This window comes from Branchiostoma floridae, chromosome 6 (genome assembly GCF_000003815.2).
Source record: "Branchiostoma floridae strain S238N-H82 chromosome 6, Bfl_VNyyK, whole genome shotgun sequence".
In the NCBI taxonomy this organism is placed as follows: domain Eukaryota; kingdom Metazoa; phylum Chordata; class Leptocardii; order Amphioxiformes; family Branchiostomatidae; genus Branchiostoma; species Branchiostoma floridae.
Window position 1 is genome coordinate 20841851 of NC_049984.1, and position 19616 is coordinate 20861466.

The following is a 19616-nucleotide window of genomic DNA, read 5'->3' on the forward strand; positions in this document are numbered from 1 at the left end:
TCATTCATTTCATTTTATTTATTTAGCCAGGGACGACATATCGCCACTAGGGCGGTTTTCAATGTGCCCTGCGTTACATCATAAAACAAAGGTTCAAATCACTTAAATACATCGAACATAAAATATAATACAAAAACCAAAGAAATACATACTGGTAATACAAGCAAACTCATAATAATAAGTAAAGTAAATAAGGTAGAATGGAATTTGCATATCAATGATTCATAAACAAAGCAAAATAAACTGTTAAGTGGTAAGGCATTCCTTTTTATACACGTGTTTAAAAGATTCAACAGAGACTGCTGCTTTCACTCTAGCTGGAAGTGAGTTCCATAATACTGCACCACTACATGAAAGGGATTTTTTTTTGTACTGTAGATGAGCTTTGGGTAGTTGTAGTCCACCTTGTGCTCTGAGTCGTGTGTTGTGGGAATGAACCCCCCTTAGCTCTGTGAAAAGGCCTGAAATGTGGGGAGGGGACATTCCGTTCAATGCCTTGAAAACAAGTACCGCTTTATTCCTCTTAAGGATTTCCACCACAGGGATCCATCCAAGTGTATGCATAATGGTTTCACTTGGTGTGTAGAAGTCGCAGCCCATGATAACCCTACCTGCCCTGTTTTAGAGTTTCTGTAGTTTGTCTATGTAATCCTTGCTGCCTTGGTCCCAGACAGTACTACAGTACTGTAAGTGTGGTAGGAAAAGGGATGAATATATTGTTACTGTGTTAGTAAGGCTTGTTTGTTGATGAAAGGCTTGAGGGACTTCATGATACTAATAGCTTGGGAGAGTTTCTTTAAGACATGACTGATATGATCATTCCACTGTAGAGCACTGTCAAGGACTACACCTAAGGACTTAAATGTGTGTACCTGGTCAAGGTTTGACCCTGCTAAATGCTGATGCAAATTACTGTTTACGGCTTTTGACCGCTGTGTTCCGACAAGCATAGTTTTGCATTTCGTTGAATTTAGGGAGAGTTTATTGGCAGTGAACCACTGCACAAGCAGAGTAAAGTCACACTGAATTGCCTGCTTTATTGTCTCCAGGCTACGGTGTGCAAAGTATATGATAGTGTCATCAGCATACATTGCTACCCTGCATGACTGAATACAGTTGGGAAGATCATTGATGTACAAGATAAGCAGGAGCGGCCCAAGGATGGATCCTTGTGGTACGCCGCAAGTCACATGCGATATTTCGGACAGTGCTGAATTAAGGCAAGTACGGTGAGACCTACCGGTCAGGTAAGACCTGAACCATTCACAAGACAATTCATTTACACCATAAGCTTTGAGTTTAAGCAACATAATGGCATGATCAAGCATGTCGAAGGCCCTCGGCAAGTCGCGAAATATAACGCCAGTTTGCTGCTTATTGTCAATCAAATCAATCTTCCACTACTGAGTGGAGGGCGGTCTCACATGAGTGGGACTTTCTAAAACCAGATTGGGATTGAGTTAGAAGTTTGTTTTTGTTCAGATAGTCATATAATTGATTATGTACTGCTCTTTCTAATATTTTAGATATGCCAGGTAGCATAGACACAGGACGGTAGTTACTAGGGTTGGTCTTAACTCTTATGCCCTTTCTTGTGGATGGGCATTATCTTAGCTTCCTTCCATTTCTTTGGAAATTCCCGTCCTTAGAGAATCATTAAAAAGCTTGGTGAGAGAGGGGGCCAGTATTTGCGCACCAACCTTGAGCAAATTATTGTCAATGTTGTCCAGGCATGTAGCCTTCTTTACCTTGACATTTGAAAGTTGTTCTGTGACAAATGACTGTGGCATACACAATAAGGTGCAAAATATGCAACCTATGACTGAATTTCAATGAAAATAATGAAAAGATTTTACAATTCCATTTCGTTCCTAGGCGAGCGACTTTTTTCTGGAATGCCTTCTTGATTCGTGGCCGGTTCGCTGACGTCCTCCCGAGTTCTTCGCTGCTAGTTACCTCAAAGCCGAGCTCGAGTTTGGTCCTGACTGTCTGTTGTGGTTACCGCTACGTTTTCTCTTGCCGCTCGCCACCTGCTTCGCTCACTCGGTGGTTTTATTCGGAGGTTAAAGCAAAGGACCAGGCGTTATGCCACCATGTACACCTCGGGGCGGGTCATTAACCCTTAATTCATGCCCTATCTTTGACTTTATTAGAATTGTAACAACACAATACAATATACTGCACCAGGCAGCAGGGTGCTGATGTTGTGCAGATACACATTGAGAGACATACATAATCATAGTACAATACATCATAATCATCATCACACAATAAATACAATACAATTAAAATCTGAGAACTATCTATTAGTGGTTCGTAGGAGGGTGGTGCAGTTGGAATCTTTTAGTTGATACAATGTAAGAATGTAGTGCATCGGACACTTGTTTGTTTGTGGAGAGGTTATGAGCTGTGGATCCCTGGAGTAGGAGTGGCACGGTAGGTTGTTGTTGTAGGAGGTGTTGGACGGTGGATGTGAGGTTGTGGCGGAGATCAGAATACAGGGGACAGTGTAGGAGGTAATGTGAGACAGTTTCAGAGGAAGCCCCACAATCACACTTCTTGTCCTTAATCCTCATCTTATGCAGAGTAGAGTTAAGTTGGCTCCATCCCATGCGCAGCCTGGCAGCATAGATGTCCCTATCTGCCTGTACTTAGCCCTATCTGGCTAAGTACAGGCATATACATGTAGGTACAAAAGGATGTAATTCAGTACACATGGTGACATTGTGATGGTTTCTAAGACTAATCTGAAACATGGGTTCTAAAACTGTTCTAATACATTTGTTCGGTTCTTCTAGTTCTTTTTCAGAATTGAGCCAAATTCAGAAACATTGTTCTCAATTTCTGCTGCAGATATTATGTTGTTACAGTCTTTTAAAGCACCTCTGAGTCATCGTTTGAAAATATCGGGCTGACTGAGAGAATGAAGGAATCTCTGAGCAGATTTCTCGTTCCAGTGATACTGTTTAGGAAGAGGCTGGTGTGTGAGGTTTTATGTTTTTCATGACAAGGATGTATTGGTGGTTTTGAGTGGATTAATGCAGATATCATACAATGGTCAGAGAATACTGGTAAAGGATTGACAAGGAATGATAAAATTTGCTGTAGAACTGCATGACTACAATCATTAAATCAACTGTGCTGCTGCCATTTGGTTGGTGGCACGTGAATTTTCCCTGCCGGTCGCCAACGACTCTGTCTGGGGTTCATTTGTTTCGTACATTAACAAAACCGCTACTAACCAACACATAGAATAAGCAACAAATTTCAGGAGATTTACTTAACTGAGTGCAGCAACAACAATTTAATATGAGATACTTCAGACACCCAATTCTTCACCGCATTAAAAGGCTTCAATAAGATGCATTTGAGGACAACAAGCTCAAAAGTTTTTTGGGCCCTTATCGAGACAGGCGAGCGCATCATGGGAAGAACATACTGTTGCGTTCCTTGCTGGATTTCCTGAAAACAATCGCATGTATTTACAACTCAAGACAATGATTGATTCAACAGCTAACTAATCTTCTGTTGGTGACCTGCAACTCATGTGAGAGTATGATCTATAGCCAAGAACCGTTGTATGATAGCTATACTTGCAGTTGTCCGGTTGCCATTTTTAAAAAATTCTCAAGGTTGTTTTTCCCCGAGCTCAAGTTGGGACTCCCCGACTATTCCAATAGTCCTTGAATGGGTGAGGTAAATAAGTCCAAAAAACAACATCCACTTAAGAACCATTTGCATGAACTTTTGTGATTCTTCCATAACCGAATTCAATATTTCCATCATCTATCGGCACAAGAGAGCGGCTCCTTGCAGCCTTGTCAGAAACTTTTAGAGTAGTAGGCTAATATATGAAAGTAGCAGGCTAGCTGCGAAGCGGCTTGCGGCGAGCCACGAAGTGGCGAGCGGGGGGTAGGTACGGGAGGGGGGTTCTTCTACTACTAGTAATGTAATGTAACACTTGTTTTTGTTTGTTTTGTATTTTACACTTACAGATAACAGACAGATGGAGAAATATTCCACTGTACCTGTCAGTCACCAACCAACTGAAAGGTCAGGTGATCAACCTGACAACCAATCACAGCCCTCATCTGAAATTTACAGCCAAGCACAGCCAACTTTACAGAATTACAACCAGTCAAAACATATGATACAAGCCCATAGTCAGTCACAGCCTGTGCTGGAGCCATCATCTGAACATCAGGTACAAATGTACATGTTGCTGGGGTACTTTTTGTTTCCTATCTGAATTAGGAGATGTTGAGGGTTTAATGCATACTGTTTCTTGCTCTACTAGTTCCAACAACAACAAAAGTTTCTGATGCCTGTCTTTATGACTAGTAAGCTAACCTAAAGTTTGGCAAGTGGGTGCAAATAGGTGAAAATGCATTTTACAGTAATTAGAATAGTAGGTTGTAATAAGGAGAATTTCACATATCTTTGTCATTGGTGGCCTTGGAAAGGTTACCTAGAAATGTAACAACTATTTCACCTTACTGTCTGCTGTGGAGAAGCATACTAAAACAAATTGTAGGATTGCTTGAAATCGCCAATAACTTGAGCTGAATGACTAAATTGTAAGCTTCTGGTCTTACCATGATAGTATACATTTACACATCAACACCTGTAGTAGTTAATATGGCAGAAATGAAGGGATTTGTTATTAATCTTATCAAATGGTAATTATGTGACCTTCACAGAAGGGAACATATCTGTTTTTGCTTTGTTTCTTCTTCTTTTCCGCACAAATAAGGTCAATGACCTGGACCAGACATGGTTACCATGGTAACTGGTAAAGTAGCAGGCACGACCATGTGGTGTTCGCAAATGTCAGATCTAGAGGGGCTCGGGTCACTACATTTAGAAATGTGTTCAAATGAGAATGAACAAAACAGTTGCCAGTGTTAGACTACAACATGTGAAGGTAACATTCTTTATTTGCTTGCAAATATTACCTTAATTTCTAGTTATAAGATAATTTTATTTCTGGCTCGTTCTCATTTAAATGTCGAAATGCTGTCGCCTGACTTTACGACTTGATATTGAGCAAATTATAGACAGCATGACTAGTCCCTTTGTTTTTTCCACAACCCCTGTAATGTTATACAAAAGATGCACCGCAACATTCATAATGGTTCATGGCTTTGAAGGTTATTATAGCTTCGGGTGGGATTTCAACCCCTAAAAAATGGCTGTCGCCTGAGAAGATATGAAGAATTCAAGTAGCCGAAACTGTAACAATTCAGTTCCCAAAATGATTGTTCGGCAGATTAAACCAGCTACCCAGGCCCTCTGTCCGATCACGTCAGATTGCTACTATCACTGATCTTGGAGGCTGTGTGAGGAGGTTTATGCCTGTCGCCAGATTCTGTAACAAACGTTACCACCATGAGGACGATGGTTGCCACGTTGATGTTAAAAAAAAAATATCCACGTATAAGACTAGAAATGGCCGTTTTTGTGACGCTTTACAGATTTTCTGGTTTTCTAAAGAAACAAAAAAGTTTGTATCCCACCTTGCTTACAAAATGTTGTACAGAAATGACTGTAACAAACGTTACCATTGTTTGAAGCTTTCTAAGCATTCTGTCGGACCCGGTGCAAAAATGCTGCCCACGTTTTAAATGTCCATAGGGTCGTCAACTTATGCCCAAATGATGCAGCCAATAATGTTAATCCTTTTGAAGATAATGGGTTAAGTTTACTGCTGTAACAAACTTTACCGGTAACGTTTGTTACCTGCCCTGTAATGCATTACCAATGGGATTGAAAAAAATAAGTTGCCTTTTTTTGGCTATGGTTAAAAGAGGTTTTTTGCTAAACAACCAGGTAGTTTTCACTGAAAATAAAGCCGATTTATTTTTCGACCAAAAAGTGCCATTTTCGACATTTCAATGAGAACGAGTGTTCTGTTATAATCTGGTCAGAACCAACCTGTGTTATCCATATACAAAATGTATTTATCATTTTATATATGATGTTCTTCCAGCCCCAGTCAGACCAGGACATGGCAGGGGAGACAACAACGTGTGTTGATGCCATCAGGTCAGAGTTCATGGACCAGCTCCTGACAGTTGTAGACAAATATTGGAATGGGTCTGGGTCACTGCACAAGCACCAGAAGTTTCAAGGTACTGGACACAGATCAGCTGAAATATGTCGGATTATGTAGAGGCGTTAGTCTTATTTCCTTGTTAAAGACAGTCTTGTAGTTGTTCCTACATCATTAATCAGGGCAAATAGATGGTGAGGAGGAGGAGGACAATGAAAATTCTGTCATGGCTGGGATGCTGGCCAACCGAAGCCCTTCCAATGTGCATGATTGTGTACATGTAGAAGGCAAATCATAAAACATGTTTATTACCTTTGCCAGAATGGCTAAGGTTATGTTTTGGGCGTGTCTGTTTGTGTGTCTGTGTGTCAACAGCATAACTCGAGAAGTCTTGGATGGATCCTGATGATATCTGGTAGGTAGGTAGGGGTAGGGAAAACGAAGGTCAAGTTCAACAATGGGTCCCCTAGCTGCTTGCTAAGGTACTGCAGCGGAAACTCACTTTATTATATCTCGTGTTCTGGACATGCTGTGGTCATGATTTTTGAGTGGTAGATAGCCCTCGAGGCAGAGAGTAAGTGCTGTGAGTTTGGGCCCCCTAGCGGCTTTTCTGGAACTGCAGGCGCTGGTTTCCTTTCAAACTTGAGACGAGAATAACTCTACAACGTGTTGACGGATCGTCATGATTTTTGGTATTTAGATAGAATGAGTGATGACTTACATAATGATATACTAATTATGCAAATCAACAGCTAATTTGCATAATTAATGAGAAAATTGTACAAATCCACTGCATTCCATGATAGGGATGATGTAGCTGGGAGGGAGAGAAATGTCGATAGATCTCAATTATGCAAATCATGACCTCATTTGCATAATTAATGAGAAAATATGAACATGTTGACGGATCATCATGTTTTTTGGTATGTAGGTAGCGTAAGTGAAGACCTACATAATGAGATACCAATTATGCAAATCAACAGCTAATTTGCATAATTAATGAGGATATTTTATAAATTCACTACATTCCATGATAGGACTTAAAAACGTGTCACATATGTAGCTGAAAAAGAGAGAAATGTCAAAACATATTTATCAGGCAAATGATGATGTCATTTGCATAATTAATGAGAAAATATGAATGTGTTGACGGATCGTCATGATATTTGGCATGTAGATAGCCTAAGTGAAGACTTATATAATGTGACACTTCTTATGCAAATTAACAGCTTATTTGCATAATTGTTTAGGAAAAGTTCATAAATCCACTGCATTCCATTATAGTACTTTCATCAAAGTTGTCACATATGTAACTGAGAAAGAGGGAAGAGAGAGGTGTATTTAACCCTCAAGCACCCGACCTTTTTTTGCGACTAAAATGACCGAGTGGGGTCCAAACGAACCCCAAAATGTTTTGTTCATAAAATCTCAGTTCCAATTCTTATCGGTGATTATTGTACATCCATTGCTTCGTCAATGTAGGAGGAATATTTTAACATGTTAAAGTGTTGCTAATTCCAGCTCATTATCATAATTTATGCAAAAGATCAGAAGGACTAGCCTGGGTACCATCCGGAAAGTAGTTTGCTCCGACGTTCATTATATACTATATACAGTCGCTTCTCTGTGTTTACGTCTGGGAACGCGGACCATCTAAACGTCTGGAATCGTTCAAATTTTGGACGCAGGCGCTGATTGGTCCCTACACATGAGCGAATTATGGAATGGGTTCAACTGCTCGTTCGAACAGGTGTTCCAACACCGGAAAAGCCCTCCGCCCCCTTGCGCATGCGGGCGCCGGCCTGTTGTCATCGAACAAGCGCTCTAGAACCCATTCCTTGATTCGCTCATCAACTGGCGTCACCACCAAACGGTTTGAATGCGCAAGTCTCCAGACGGATAGCAGAAGCGAACAAAGGAGCGAACTACTATCCGGATGGTACCCAGGCTACAGAAGGACCACATTTTGCACTAAACCTATCCTTACCAGAGAGGGGAATTTTGAGGCCCTCAGCAACTTTTATGTCGCATAACTCATGAACGGCTAGTGCTAAAGCCACGAAACTTTGTAATATATCACAAAATATAGTAAGCAAACATTTATAGCCAATAAAGTAAGTTTATCATTTTTTTGGGTTGCCATGGCAACGGAATTCTAAAAGGCATATTTTTGCAAAAAATTGTCAATTTCGATTAAAACAATGTTTTCTTGGTAAACTATACTTGTTTTCTAACAACAAATAAATTCTAAGAAGTTCAATGTTATTTTCATGATTCAAAATTTATAATTTATGCTAATTTTCTGACGTCATTAGTGAAAATCCAAGATGGCCGCCCTTATTATCTAAATGACGTCATAATGTCATCATATTTCATGGTAATGACACAGAAGTTTATATGAGGATTAAGTTTTACATGTTTATTATCCTCTGAAAGTTTGGTGGTCATACAATAAGCAGTTAAAGAGTTAGTCTCAAAAGTTTGTTTTAAAAACTGCTGGGGTCCGTTTGGACCCCAGACGGACTTAACACGGACTTTCTTTATAATTTCCACAGTACTGAACCAATCTTCGTAAAAACTTCGAAGAAGGTGTAGAAGATATTGATCAACAAAGTCACGGAAGGATTTTTTCTTCAGATCAAAAATGTTGAAATGGTACATCAAAATTTACGTCTGGGGTCCAAATGGACCCCACTCGGGTTTAAGACTTTGAAAGAGAATAAGTCAAGAATGGATCAAAGGATCATCATGATTTTTGGTATGCTGATAGCTTAAGTAATGCTTGATACGATTTGATATCAATTAATTGTAACTTGGGATCTAGTTTGCATAATCAATGCCGAAATTTTATAAAGCAACTGCAAGCATATAATTATAAAGAAAATGAAATGAGTAACGCATTTGTCTGCAGACATCATTCTACATAACAAACCTGGTTTATTTGGCAAAGGTATGTGTTCGTGGAACTCTAGTTTACATATAATGTACATGTAGGTCAGCAGTTTTCTTTCTAGCCTTCTTCTGCTATCGTATTTTAATAATGAGTACAATGTACATAATTCAATCAGCATTTGTCTTTTTTGTCACAGGTCTAGCAAAGAATTTGATGGCAGACTTTGTCTCAAAGTGTACATCAAAATATCAGAACGAGTTTCATAGATTGAATGGAGAAATGGCAGCATTTGCAGAGGAGAACATCCAACTGAGAAGACGACTCGACTCTGATGATGAAGAAAATCTAAGAGCCAAAGTTGAAAAAGAGCAGAAAAGTCTGGTAGGCAGGTTCTAATTGTTTAACTTCTACAAACATTTTTGGTACAGACACAAAACAGGGAAAGTTTCTGGATAACAAGGTAGTTAATTATTCACTATTCACAAACTGTCTGTCATCTTCTAATGTACAGACTCAGGCTCTACTTCAAACTGCAGCTAGGTGTCACTGCTAATAATGTGTTAAGTATAATTGTATTCATGTACATGTATAATGCAAAGATAAATATTGTCCATCAGCAATAAGTGCAGTTGTAAAATGTCTTCTAGTTGGTGAATAAAGAATCTTCAAGCTAGTGATCTTCAAATCTGACGAAATAATTCATGAAGGAAAATATTCTACTGGAACCAGCACATAGGGTTATAACCAGATTATTTCAGGCCAAGGTTCATTCTGCTGCTGTTGCTCACAGGAGGTTGTACGTGGGAGGTTAAAGCAGGCTTTAGAGGAGGGAGATCTGCTGAGGAAAAGGTTATTCACCATGGAGACAGCAGCAAGTTCACAGTCCCAAAATGCTGAGGAGCACAGTAGGTTTGATTTTAATTCATTTTAGAAATTCCTTTACTTTGAAATAACATTCCCATTGTGATATTTTGCTCAGTTAAGTTGTATTAGTAGGGCTTGTAATACCACATGCATATGCAAGTTTGTGCATATAGAATTGGTGTGGTGCAAGTATATTCTCAAGCCAAACTTGCACCAGTGAAAGTTGCTTTTATCCACTGTTACTTGACATTAGAAAAAGCTTGCACACACCAAGAATATTATCTGTCCTTGAAAGGTAATAGAAAATAACCCTAAATCAATATACCTATCTTGGGAAGATCAGTGACGCTGGAAAGACAGCTGAATACCAGGAAAGGCTGGCTCGTGTGTACATCAGGGTCAGTATCCCCACGAACCAAAGGAGGGGTAGCACTCGCACCCAGGGTTGGACAAGTTTTTTAAAATCCCCTTGTCCTATCAGGCAAGTACATGAAAAATTTACTTGCCCGAACCAACTTTTCACTTGCCCAAAATGTAAGAACATTTTTATTTGTATTTAATCACTTCCATCAATGTAATTTGTTTGTTATTGGCTCTGTTTTCCTGTGTTGACCAATGCCTGATGCCAGGACTTTAAAAGGTAACAAGTAACTATATAGGTGCACTGGATGACGAAATGTTATGACCATTGTGAGGCTGCCTCATCCATCCTGGACTGTTGGCTCTCAGGAACACTGCTGTGGCTCTGGGGTGACGCAGGGTAATGGACGTCTCCAGTTGAGTGGTGCTTTTTTTGCCAGGAACCTGTACGGTGCACCTGCGCCACCTCCTTGCCACACTTGGTTTTGGCTCGGTGAATCTTTAATCCCCTGCTGTTCTTACATATCTTTCCACAATGACACATTACAACTGGTACGGTACCCCCTCCTGTTTACGTTGTTTGCGTTGTCTGTCTAAGTGTCCATATTTCGTTCTGTGCTGTCACTGTTACATCCGTCACAACGAGTCCCTCATCCCCCCTCTCGGGTGACTGGGGGCATTGCTCTGCAGGGCGCGAAATTCCACCTGCATATGCAGGTTAGTGCAAGTATATTTGGAGCTGTGCAGGTATTTCTGGTGCGAGTGCTGCATGTACATTGGGATACTGACCCTGGTGTATACACGAGCCAGTCTTTCCTGGTAAGTCAGCTGTCTTTCCAGCATTGCTGGTCCCAAGATAAGTATATTTCACATAGGCATGAAAATAAGGATATGGCACTGAAATAAGCATGCATTTCCTAGGTCCCCCAACATGTCAATGTACATTGACATGTGCATTGCAAGGCCACTCTTCTGTGCACACAAGACATGAGGGAGACAATTACCCTGCCCATGTGCTCTGTGTGTGAGTTGTCGTGAAACTTTGGTAATGAAGTGAGTGATTGTTGTTGAGGAGACCATATAGGGCATTGGGTCAATTCCATTTGTCAAGCTTGACAATGATCAAGAGTGATAGGTATAAGTTACTTTTTGTTTGGGGCTATGGGAAGTTTGTTGTATTTTGTGTTAAGGTTGTGTGAACTCATGATGGTGATGTTCATCATTTTTGAGTTGATATCAAGTTGGCCATGCCTTTGGAAGTCCGATGGGAAGTAAAGTGGGAAAATGGTGTCTTTCTTCTTTGCAATTTGGAATTTGTTGAGAACCTTTGTGATTTATCCTCGCCTATTGTAAGCTCCCCCAATTCAACCTTTGGCTGCAAAGAGAGAGTAGTTGGCCCGCTCAGTAACCAATACAATTATGGTAAAAAATTAAAAAGCGAGAATCAGCATGCATGAAGCAGCAATTTAGCAAAGAGCTTGTAGGTATTATATGTCCAGACCTGATGCTTGTTGTGTGATCAATGTCCAGGTGAGCAGAATAAGTTACTGACCCAGGAAGTGAGCAGTTTGAGGCTCCAGCTGGTCAACTACAAGAAAATGCAAGAGTTGACATCCATGCTACAAGAAAGCCACAAGTAGGTGTCTCAGGTCATCTTGTAGCACAGAATGTTCCGAAACTTGACTTTGGTTTACCTGTTGTTCATTAGAATGCTTTTTTTCTTTCATATGGTACACCACATTGGAATTATTATTAAGCATCATGGCTGAAAGTAAAAGTGGTAAATTTTCCAAATCCCATTGAAAACCAACAAATTAGCAGATCAAGTAGAAGGGGTCCCCACCAAGTATGTCAAAATTAGTCAAATAAACAAGACATATTGCCAATTCAGTGCCCTCAGGACAATAGTAATCAAAAGAATAGCAAGTGGTGAAGCATATACCGCCCTTATAATATAATAAAGTCACGGCGGCACCTTCCACCATATATTACTTTTTTTTTTTAATCATGCTGGCAAGTCTTGATGCCATTAAACTATGACAAGCCAAGTTTGTGTCTGCATTTTATTTTTGGGTTGCAAATGCTCTGTTTCTTACTGTCCTGGTGTGGAATGGACGGATCCTGATCGAGCGCCATATCAAACAAATAGAACCAGGTAGAACCCCCTGTTCTATTTCGAACACCTCCGTCAAAAACAGCCCCAGTGGGACAGAAATGGCCGAAAGAAAAATTGCTATGCTCTTCTTTGCTGAAGACTACATCCGCCCAGTGTAGTTGTTTTGGGAAGCAGAGACACTGCATAGCATTACATTGTTGATGGGCTGAATGCACGTGTAGAGCAGGGTATGTATAAGACACAGGACTCTGCACTAGCAGACTTTGTAGAAGTGTTAGCTGGCATTTAGTACAAGCTCCCTCTCCACAAGTGCCCAAGCTGCTTTTTCTCTCAATTTTGTTTTTGTCTTGAGCATGTATGCAGCTGTTATGCATGCAACAAACGCAGTAGATCCCCTGTCACAGATATGTGTTACCCTGGTTTCTACGTGCATGGACCGCATGTCAGAAACCAGGCACTCCTGCCCACCAACAAGGTGATGCTATGTGGTGCCTCCCGCTGCCAGTTTGACTAAAATTATAATGCCCTTACCACACCTGTATAAGCCCAATCCTCAAATGACTATACCAAGTGTATGTAGCCCTCAACAAAGAAGGCAGCACATTTTTTGTCCTATTCTGAGAAGGTTTCATGGCTCAAAAAAGCTAAACCCACACATAATAGAAAAGGTGGGATCTTTCGTCTTCCACTGCCTTCGAAAAAGGAGTCGAACCCAATAACCCAGGACCTAGAGTTAGCTTTCACTAGCTTTAGACTAGAGTAGACACAATATTGTTTCTTTTACACTGTTTGTATTTTGTATGTTACCTGCAATTAGCCCACGGGCAAGAATTTGCAATAAACTTATTTATTAATCTGCTAAACAGAAGTCAGTCGCTATTATCAGCTTAATAACGGCGGCGGCCAGTTCTGTCCAACAAGCGCTGTTTTTTACGGAGGTGTTCGAAATTGAACATGATCAAACAAGGGGGCAGGGCTTTGGGATCGGTCCATTGCCAAAATGTCTTGCTATATATAAATGTATTGCATATATACCATACATGTATTTTCTTAGTACACACTCCTAATTCAGGACAAGTCTCAAACAAAATGTAGCACTGAAACATAAAGCACTGAAAAACTTCAATATACACTCGGCACAAAAAGTTTGGAATATCAACTTTGGTATATCGTATCTCCGTTGTTTCTGCATAAATTTCTATGTATTATATATCAATAGAAAATGTGTGATTCCCTTTCCTATGGTATCAAACTTATTATGATTGTAATCTCATGAAACGAGCACCAGGCCTGCTTACGTGAGTGGGTCACCAAAAAAAAGTGCCCAAATTTCCCTGTTTCTGTTCAACACTGTATCGTCCTGTTGCAGTGTTGGTATTGGCGCGTGTCTGTTGGCATTTTCACGTCACGTTTGGTATCGTGTTTTAGCACATTTGAGTAGAGCATATCTTCCCTTTTGGTAGTTGGATGGCCGAATAAAATCGTGGAGGCAGCAAGAAGAACCGCACGCTGACACGACTGTTGAAGAGTAACTGTCAGCCTTTGGTGGTGGAGGCAGTGTCATGGTGTGGGGCGGTATAACCGCCATAGGAAAAACAAGACTCGTCATCATTTCAGGCAACTTCAATGTGGTGAGATATAGGGACACCATTCTCCATCCAGTCTCGATGTCTTACCGCTTCAATATTGGACCAAATGGCATTTCCTTATTTTGCAAGATCACAACACCTGTCCACACAGAGCAAGGACCATTGCAGACTACCTCCAGGATGCTGAAGTACAGTCTAGGATGGAATAGCTTATGGCTAGCACTCTGACTATTGAACACATCCTGTTTCAAATTGCTAGACTAAAGAGTAACAGTGGCTTTGATTGACATGTCCTGTTTAGTCCACTTCCCTTTGTTCACAAGTCAATACTGACGGAAGAAAATTAGCTGAACGGAGTGTTTGACTTTAGTAGGGTAATTTCGGCACTTCATTTTTGTGACCCCCTGTACGTAAGCAGGCCTGGTGCTCGTTCCATGAATTTACAATCATAAGATACTCTATTCAGATTGCTAAAAATAAACTTCAATGTTCTGTATACCAAAAGTTACATGAAAAAAGGATTGATTGAATCATTGTCACCCGCGGCCATAACAACCGGACGATACAGTGTTGAACAGAAACGGGGAAATTTGGGCACTTTTTTTTGGTGACCCATTCACATAAGCAGGCCTGGTGCGCGTTCCATGAGTTAGCAATGACAATGGGTTTGATACCATTAAAAAGGGAATCACACACGCTTTCTATAGATATATAATACATGCTGAGTGTAGTATGTGCCCCTTTGACAACAATTTTAACACGTCTTACCTTCATCGACAGATCTTGAACACATTTTGAACTTGATAGATGGAAATGTATGGTATTTTCTGCTCTTTTTTCAGGGTTGTTTTTGCAAAAATTAAAGACTTCTATGTCCTTGCTTAAATTTGTAAAAAATACTAGTGCTAGTAGTCATGCATGGTGGCATTGTCTCTAAAAACTTGTGAATTGCATACCACAGAGTAGAAAAAATGTTGTACAAGAAAACAATGTGCATTTTTACATAATTCCTAGAGCTGTATAGCACCACATTAAATTTGCTGTCCTTTTCCAATTTATACACAATAACCTCAAATAAAGTAACCTCACAACTTTGGTTAACAACTTGCAGCACCTTTTGGATTTTAGAAAGTTTTTAAAAAGTGCATACTTATTCGAGAAAATACGGTAACAAGGGGAAACAAGATGATCGTCAACATTCAACTTGCAAAACTTTGAATTAAAAGATTGATGTTTGGATGTCAGTGCTGAAAACATAATTTCTGTTTGTTAAAGTTAAAACAATCATTGCTGTTCAGAATGCTGACATGCAGAATTCTTGATAATGAATACTGTTAGAAACATTGCAGGTCTCTAACAGAATATACACCAAAAAGCAGTTACTCAAGCAACTGGATATGATTTTGGAAACGGTCAGATGTTTCAGACAGCCATCTGGTATCTTTCATCTCTAACTGCTTTTTGGCATATCTTATTACCTAGATGTCTAGCCTTTTTTGACCTAACAGAACATATTCAAGGTGTGTGAAATCATGAATTCAAAGTAATTTACAGCCCAAACTTTAATTTGTAATAAAAACTAGTGCAATTGTGTAATAATAGTGCAATAATGCAATTTCTTTCATTCTAATCTAAGGCCGAGACATATCTTATACATCTCACAATTGGAATTTTGGTACTTTTTGTAGCTTCTGTTCACCTGTTGATAAGCTCCTGTTTGTTTAGATCTCTGGTTACCACTAATGAGCACCTACTGAAGGAGCTGGAGGAGACCAGACAGCGCCACCAGCATGAGGTGGAGCAGCTACACTGGAGTTACGACCAACTCAAGAGAACAACTGAACAGGGCAGCTCAGCTACCATCTATGGACAGCACAATGGGGTCTTGTGAAACTCTGGGTGGAGACTAGGATGTTCCTTTTATTCGTTACAGATACTGACCAAAGATTATTTTCTGTACAATGTTTTTTTTTCTGTGCCTTCATCTTTCTTAAGGTAGAGGAAGCACCGGGAAAGTGTTCACAGTCATGAGGGGAAAAGTGCCCTCTGGCTACCCTGACCTATATGTATCTGTAGGCCAGATGATCTGAAAGGCAGGGTGGAATGAAGGATGAGAGATAAGCTAAAACCTGTCTATGTGCAAGCAACAATATCTGCCCAAAAAGTTACACCCTAGTGCTACCACAGGACGCTCAAAGTCAGCATGCCAGGCTAGGTAACATTTCAGACAATGGATGTTAACTTTTTTTAAAATGCATTGGGAAGTGGAAAAACTGTATACCAAATAGAAAGATAAAAGCATTTTGTAGATGTATTACGTTATTTTTATAGTATATGTATAAGTATATATAGTACAGTATTATTGACAGCCAACAGATATCTAGTGGGCATTTAGAATGAAATCTACAGTCTCTTACAGTGTGTAACTTTCCCTAGACTGAGAGCTAATTATTTTCATGTTTCGCTTTGCTTCTGTTCTTTACCTTTTCCTGTTTAATATTTTTTCCTCGTCATTCCATTCGTCATTCCTGATTTTTCTCGTTGATTTCATGCATCATCATGTTAGTTTCAACCCCTAATGGCACTCACGAACAGAAGAAAAGTTTAACTTATACTGGTAAATAGAACTTTTCTGTAACATTACTAATGGAATTTTTTTTCATTTCTTTGTGAAAACACAAAGCTAATGACGTTATATTCTAAAGATGAATATGGATAAAAGTAGTGTATCCTGGTAGATATTTGATACTATCCAAGATACATGTAGATGTAGATGTCAGCTTCTGTCAAAAGCACTTGCTTGAAATCAGAAGAAATGTACCATGGAAACCTAGAACATAGAGATTGAACTGGTGTGGCTTGACATTCGTTTTGTTCTAAAACTTGTCTCCAACTAAAAGCCATGGTTCTGTGATTTCTAGTCTGAAGTTCAAGGAATCGAAATCAATCTGTTTTGGTCGCTTCCCATGCATGGAAGACAACGTTTCATAGTGTTTGAATCTGTCACTGTTTGAAATTAAAAGCATGATTTGGATACCGTGGTAGCTAAGTGAAAGAATGAAATTTGGAATGATGGAAAGAAGTTTTGGACATTGATTTTAGTGCTATTAGAACTAACATGTACAGTACCACAAAATGAGCCTTATTTGAGTCAAATGTTTTCCTAGAAATTAAATACCTTAACAGATTTGGAAAATAGAGCCTTGTTATCATTTTGTTACTTCCGTATGTTTAATGGGAGCGCAAATACACTGCAGTATACATGTACTCATGACTTTGATAGACATCAAACATATGGGGATTATATGAAATAGAATAATTTTAGCTTTCTTACCTTGTGATGTTTCTGATCTTTTAGCACGAGTCACCAAGTAAATAGATATCATTCAGTGTGTACTTCATTTGCTCAGATTACCTTGGTGAGAAATACCTTTTTTGTGTCAAGCTGAATGAAGCAGTATTAAAGTTTTGATGCCATCTAAGAGGCGTCTGCTGATGGCGGCGATTGCGGTAACGCCGATCGTTCGCTCCTGCTAAAAGATGTTAAATTGTGTCTTGATCGTGCGATCTTACAATATTCTACAATCTACTAGTTTGTAGAGGCAATATCTTCTATCTGGATAAGTTTTATCGCCTCTTCTAGTGATTTTCCTCGTAATACGACGGTATCTAGGTGTTCTCCCAAGACCCAAGCCGGACCCAAGCTGGACCCAAGCCAAACATGGCCGACAGAGGTGACCGTGACGAGCTATACTCTCTACTTGGAGTGCCACCTTCAGCTATCATCGATGCATACAAGAACGAAATCTTGCAGTATGAAGAAGCCTCAAAGTTTAGCAGAAAGGACAGCGCTTATAAAGAAGCTGACTCAAAGTATAAAGAGGTGAGCAGGGCGTTCTTTGTTCTTTCTGACGCGTCGCACAGACAACTCTACAATGACAGCGGCGTCATCCCCAACTCCCCCCAAGCCTACCAAGAAGTCACTGCGGCAGCGAAGAGACTATTGCATACAACATAATACACAAAGTATAACTATCTATCTACCTCAAAACCTTGCGAAGTGCTGGCTTACTGCCTGTGAAGAAGAGCACGCCACGAAGGCAACAAATGGCGATAGTCAAGGCCACCACATCAAAACTACGTTCAATGATGCCAAGTCTGAAGAATCGGTTGGAACCGTGAGTATCCTAGTGTATGAAAGCACTCAGAAACTGTTGATCCAGGGTTCGGCATATTTGCTCTGGTTTTCAGAAGTCTTCCCTATACTTAGGAAGAGAATCAATACTAGGTCTGTCTGTGTTGAAACCCAAACCGAAAACATGGGCTCCGAGGCGGGAGAAAGCTCAGAGTCTGTGATCGCTGCTAACCCGTCGATCTGCCAAACATGCGATCAGCCACTATCATCTGATGTTTGCCCTCTATGTAATACTGTTCCTAAAGACTTTGTGGATGTGAACAGTACATTATCCGCAGTGACCCCAGGCGAATCTCCGGAAGAAGGTTAAGGTATGGGCAAAAAAGTCCGGAGTGTCGACCGAAGGGTCACTGGACGGTCTACGAGCAGCGAACGGAAAAGGGCGGGTGGGCGGGTGTTTTAGTGCCCTTACTTCCCCAAATGTTTTAGTGCCCCTACTTCCCCAAACGTTAACCCTCTCACGTCTCTTGTGCAACACATCCGCGGCAACGGGGGCGGTCTGACATAAGCTACACCAATCTTCTTGTCCGCGGCTGGATCAGCGAATGTTCGGCGGGCCGCCCTAAACTCATCCAACATCTTCTTCTTCGCCGCATCCCAGCTACCTCCAAAGCGGGCTACCACAGTTTTCCAACAACAAGTCCCCGCTATCCAGTGTCTTACCAAATGAATCTTACTTCATCCAAGCCCCGTCAGACATTCCAGATCATTTGCCGCCCTCCCCTGTCTCTTTTCCCTTTTGGAACAGAGTTCAAAGCCATCCGCGGTAGGCGTATACCAGGCCTAGCCACCTCACCCGCGCTTGACGAACGCAACAATAGACCCCTCCATGTTCCTAGTTCAAGGTGTGTTGTTACCATCTCCAGGATGGTGTCAAGCACTTGATGTCGCTTGACAAGTTTCTAAACCGTACGAAACCTCACAAAGTTCAGACGCATTATGAATTCAATTTAGTTCCCAGCTGCATAGGCCTGTCTTTCCATACCCTCTTCATATCTTAATACCATCCACTTAAAATCATACACCCTCAAGTCACTTCCGTCCATGTCCCTCTACTTCTCTAAAGCTCTCCAGCTACCTCCGTCCGGCGTAGCTCGGCCAACATATGGGAATGAAAGGCGCAGGGCGTATAAAAGGTTCTATGCACAGGTGAGGATGTACAGGTGGTTAATGAGAGCACGTGGATTGCTCCCGACCAGGTGTCGCCTCTTAACGACGCGAAACCCGGTCAGGAGCAATCATGTGCCTCATTTGGAATAGTACATTATCCGCAGTGACCCCAGGCGAATCTCCGGAAGAAGGTTAAGGTATGGGCAAAAAAGTCCTCCGTGGTCCCACCTCTGTGCGCACCGGGCTTGTTTCATCACTTAAACCTTTCCGAATCTTACCCACGTCTTGACTTCCACATCTTTCAACTTTCCTCAAACCTTTTTCCCCAAACCTCATTACTTTCCCCAAACCTCAATACTTTCCCATACCTAAACCAGCTATTATCGGAGACTCCGAAGTTTGTCTTTATTTCCTTTCGCTGTCCACAAAAGCACGTC

General features: G+C 40.7%; 1 protein-coding gene across 1 annotated transcript in view; it reads left to right on the forward strand.

The window, feature by feature from the left end:
- LOC118417234 (centrosomal protein of 72 kDa-like) overlaps positions 1-17204 on the forward strand; it is a 43592-nt gene extending 26388 nt beyond the window's left edge. The window contains exons 10-15 of the mRNA XM_035822699.1: positions 3996-4204; positions 5990-6131; positions 9142-9326; positions 9736-9850; positions 11700-11805; positions 15600-17204. Of these exons, the coding sequence (XP_035678592.1) occupies positions 3996-4204; positions 5990-6131; positions 9142-9326; positions 9736-9850; positions 11700-11805; positions 15600-15765 (923 nt within the window). The 3' untranslated portion in view covers positions 15766-17204. The remainder of the gene's footprint in view (positions 1-3995; positions 4205-5989; positions 6132-9141; positions 9327-9735; positions 9851-11699; positions 11806-15599) is intronic.
- The last annotated feature ends 2412 nt before the right edge of the window (positions 17205-19616 follow it).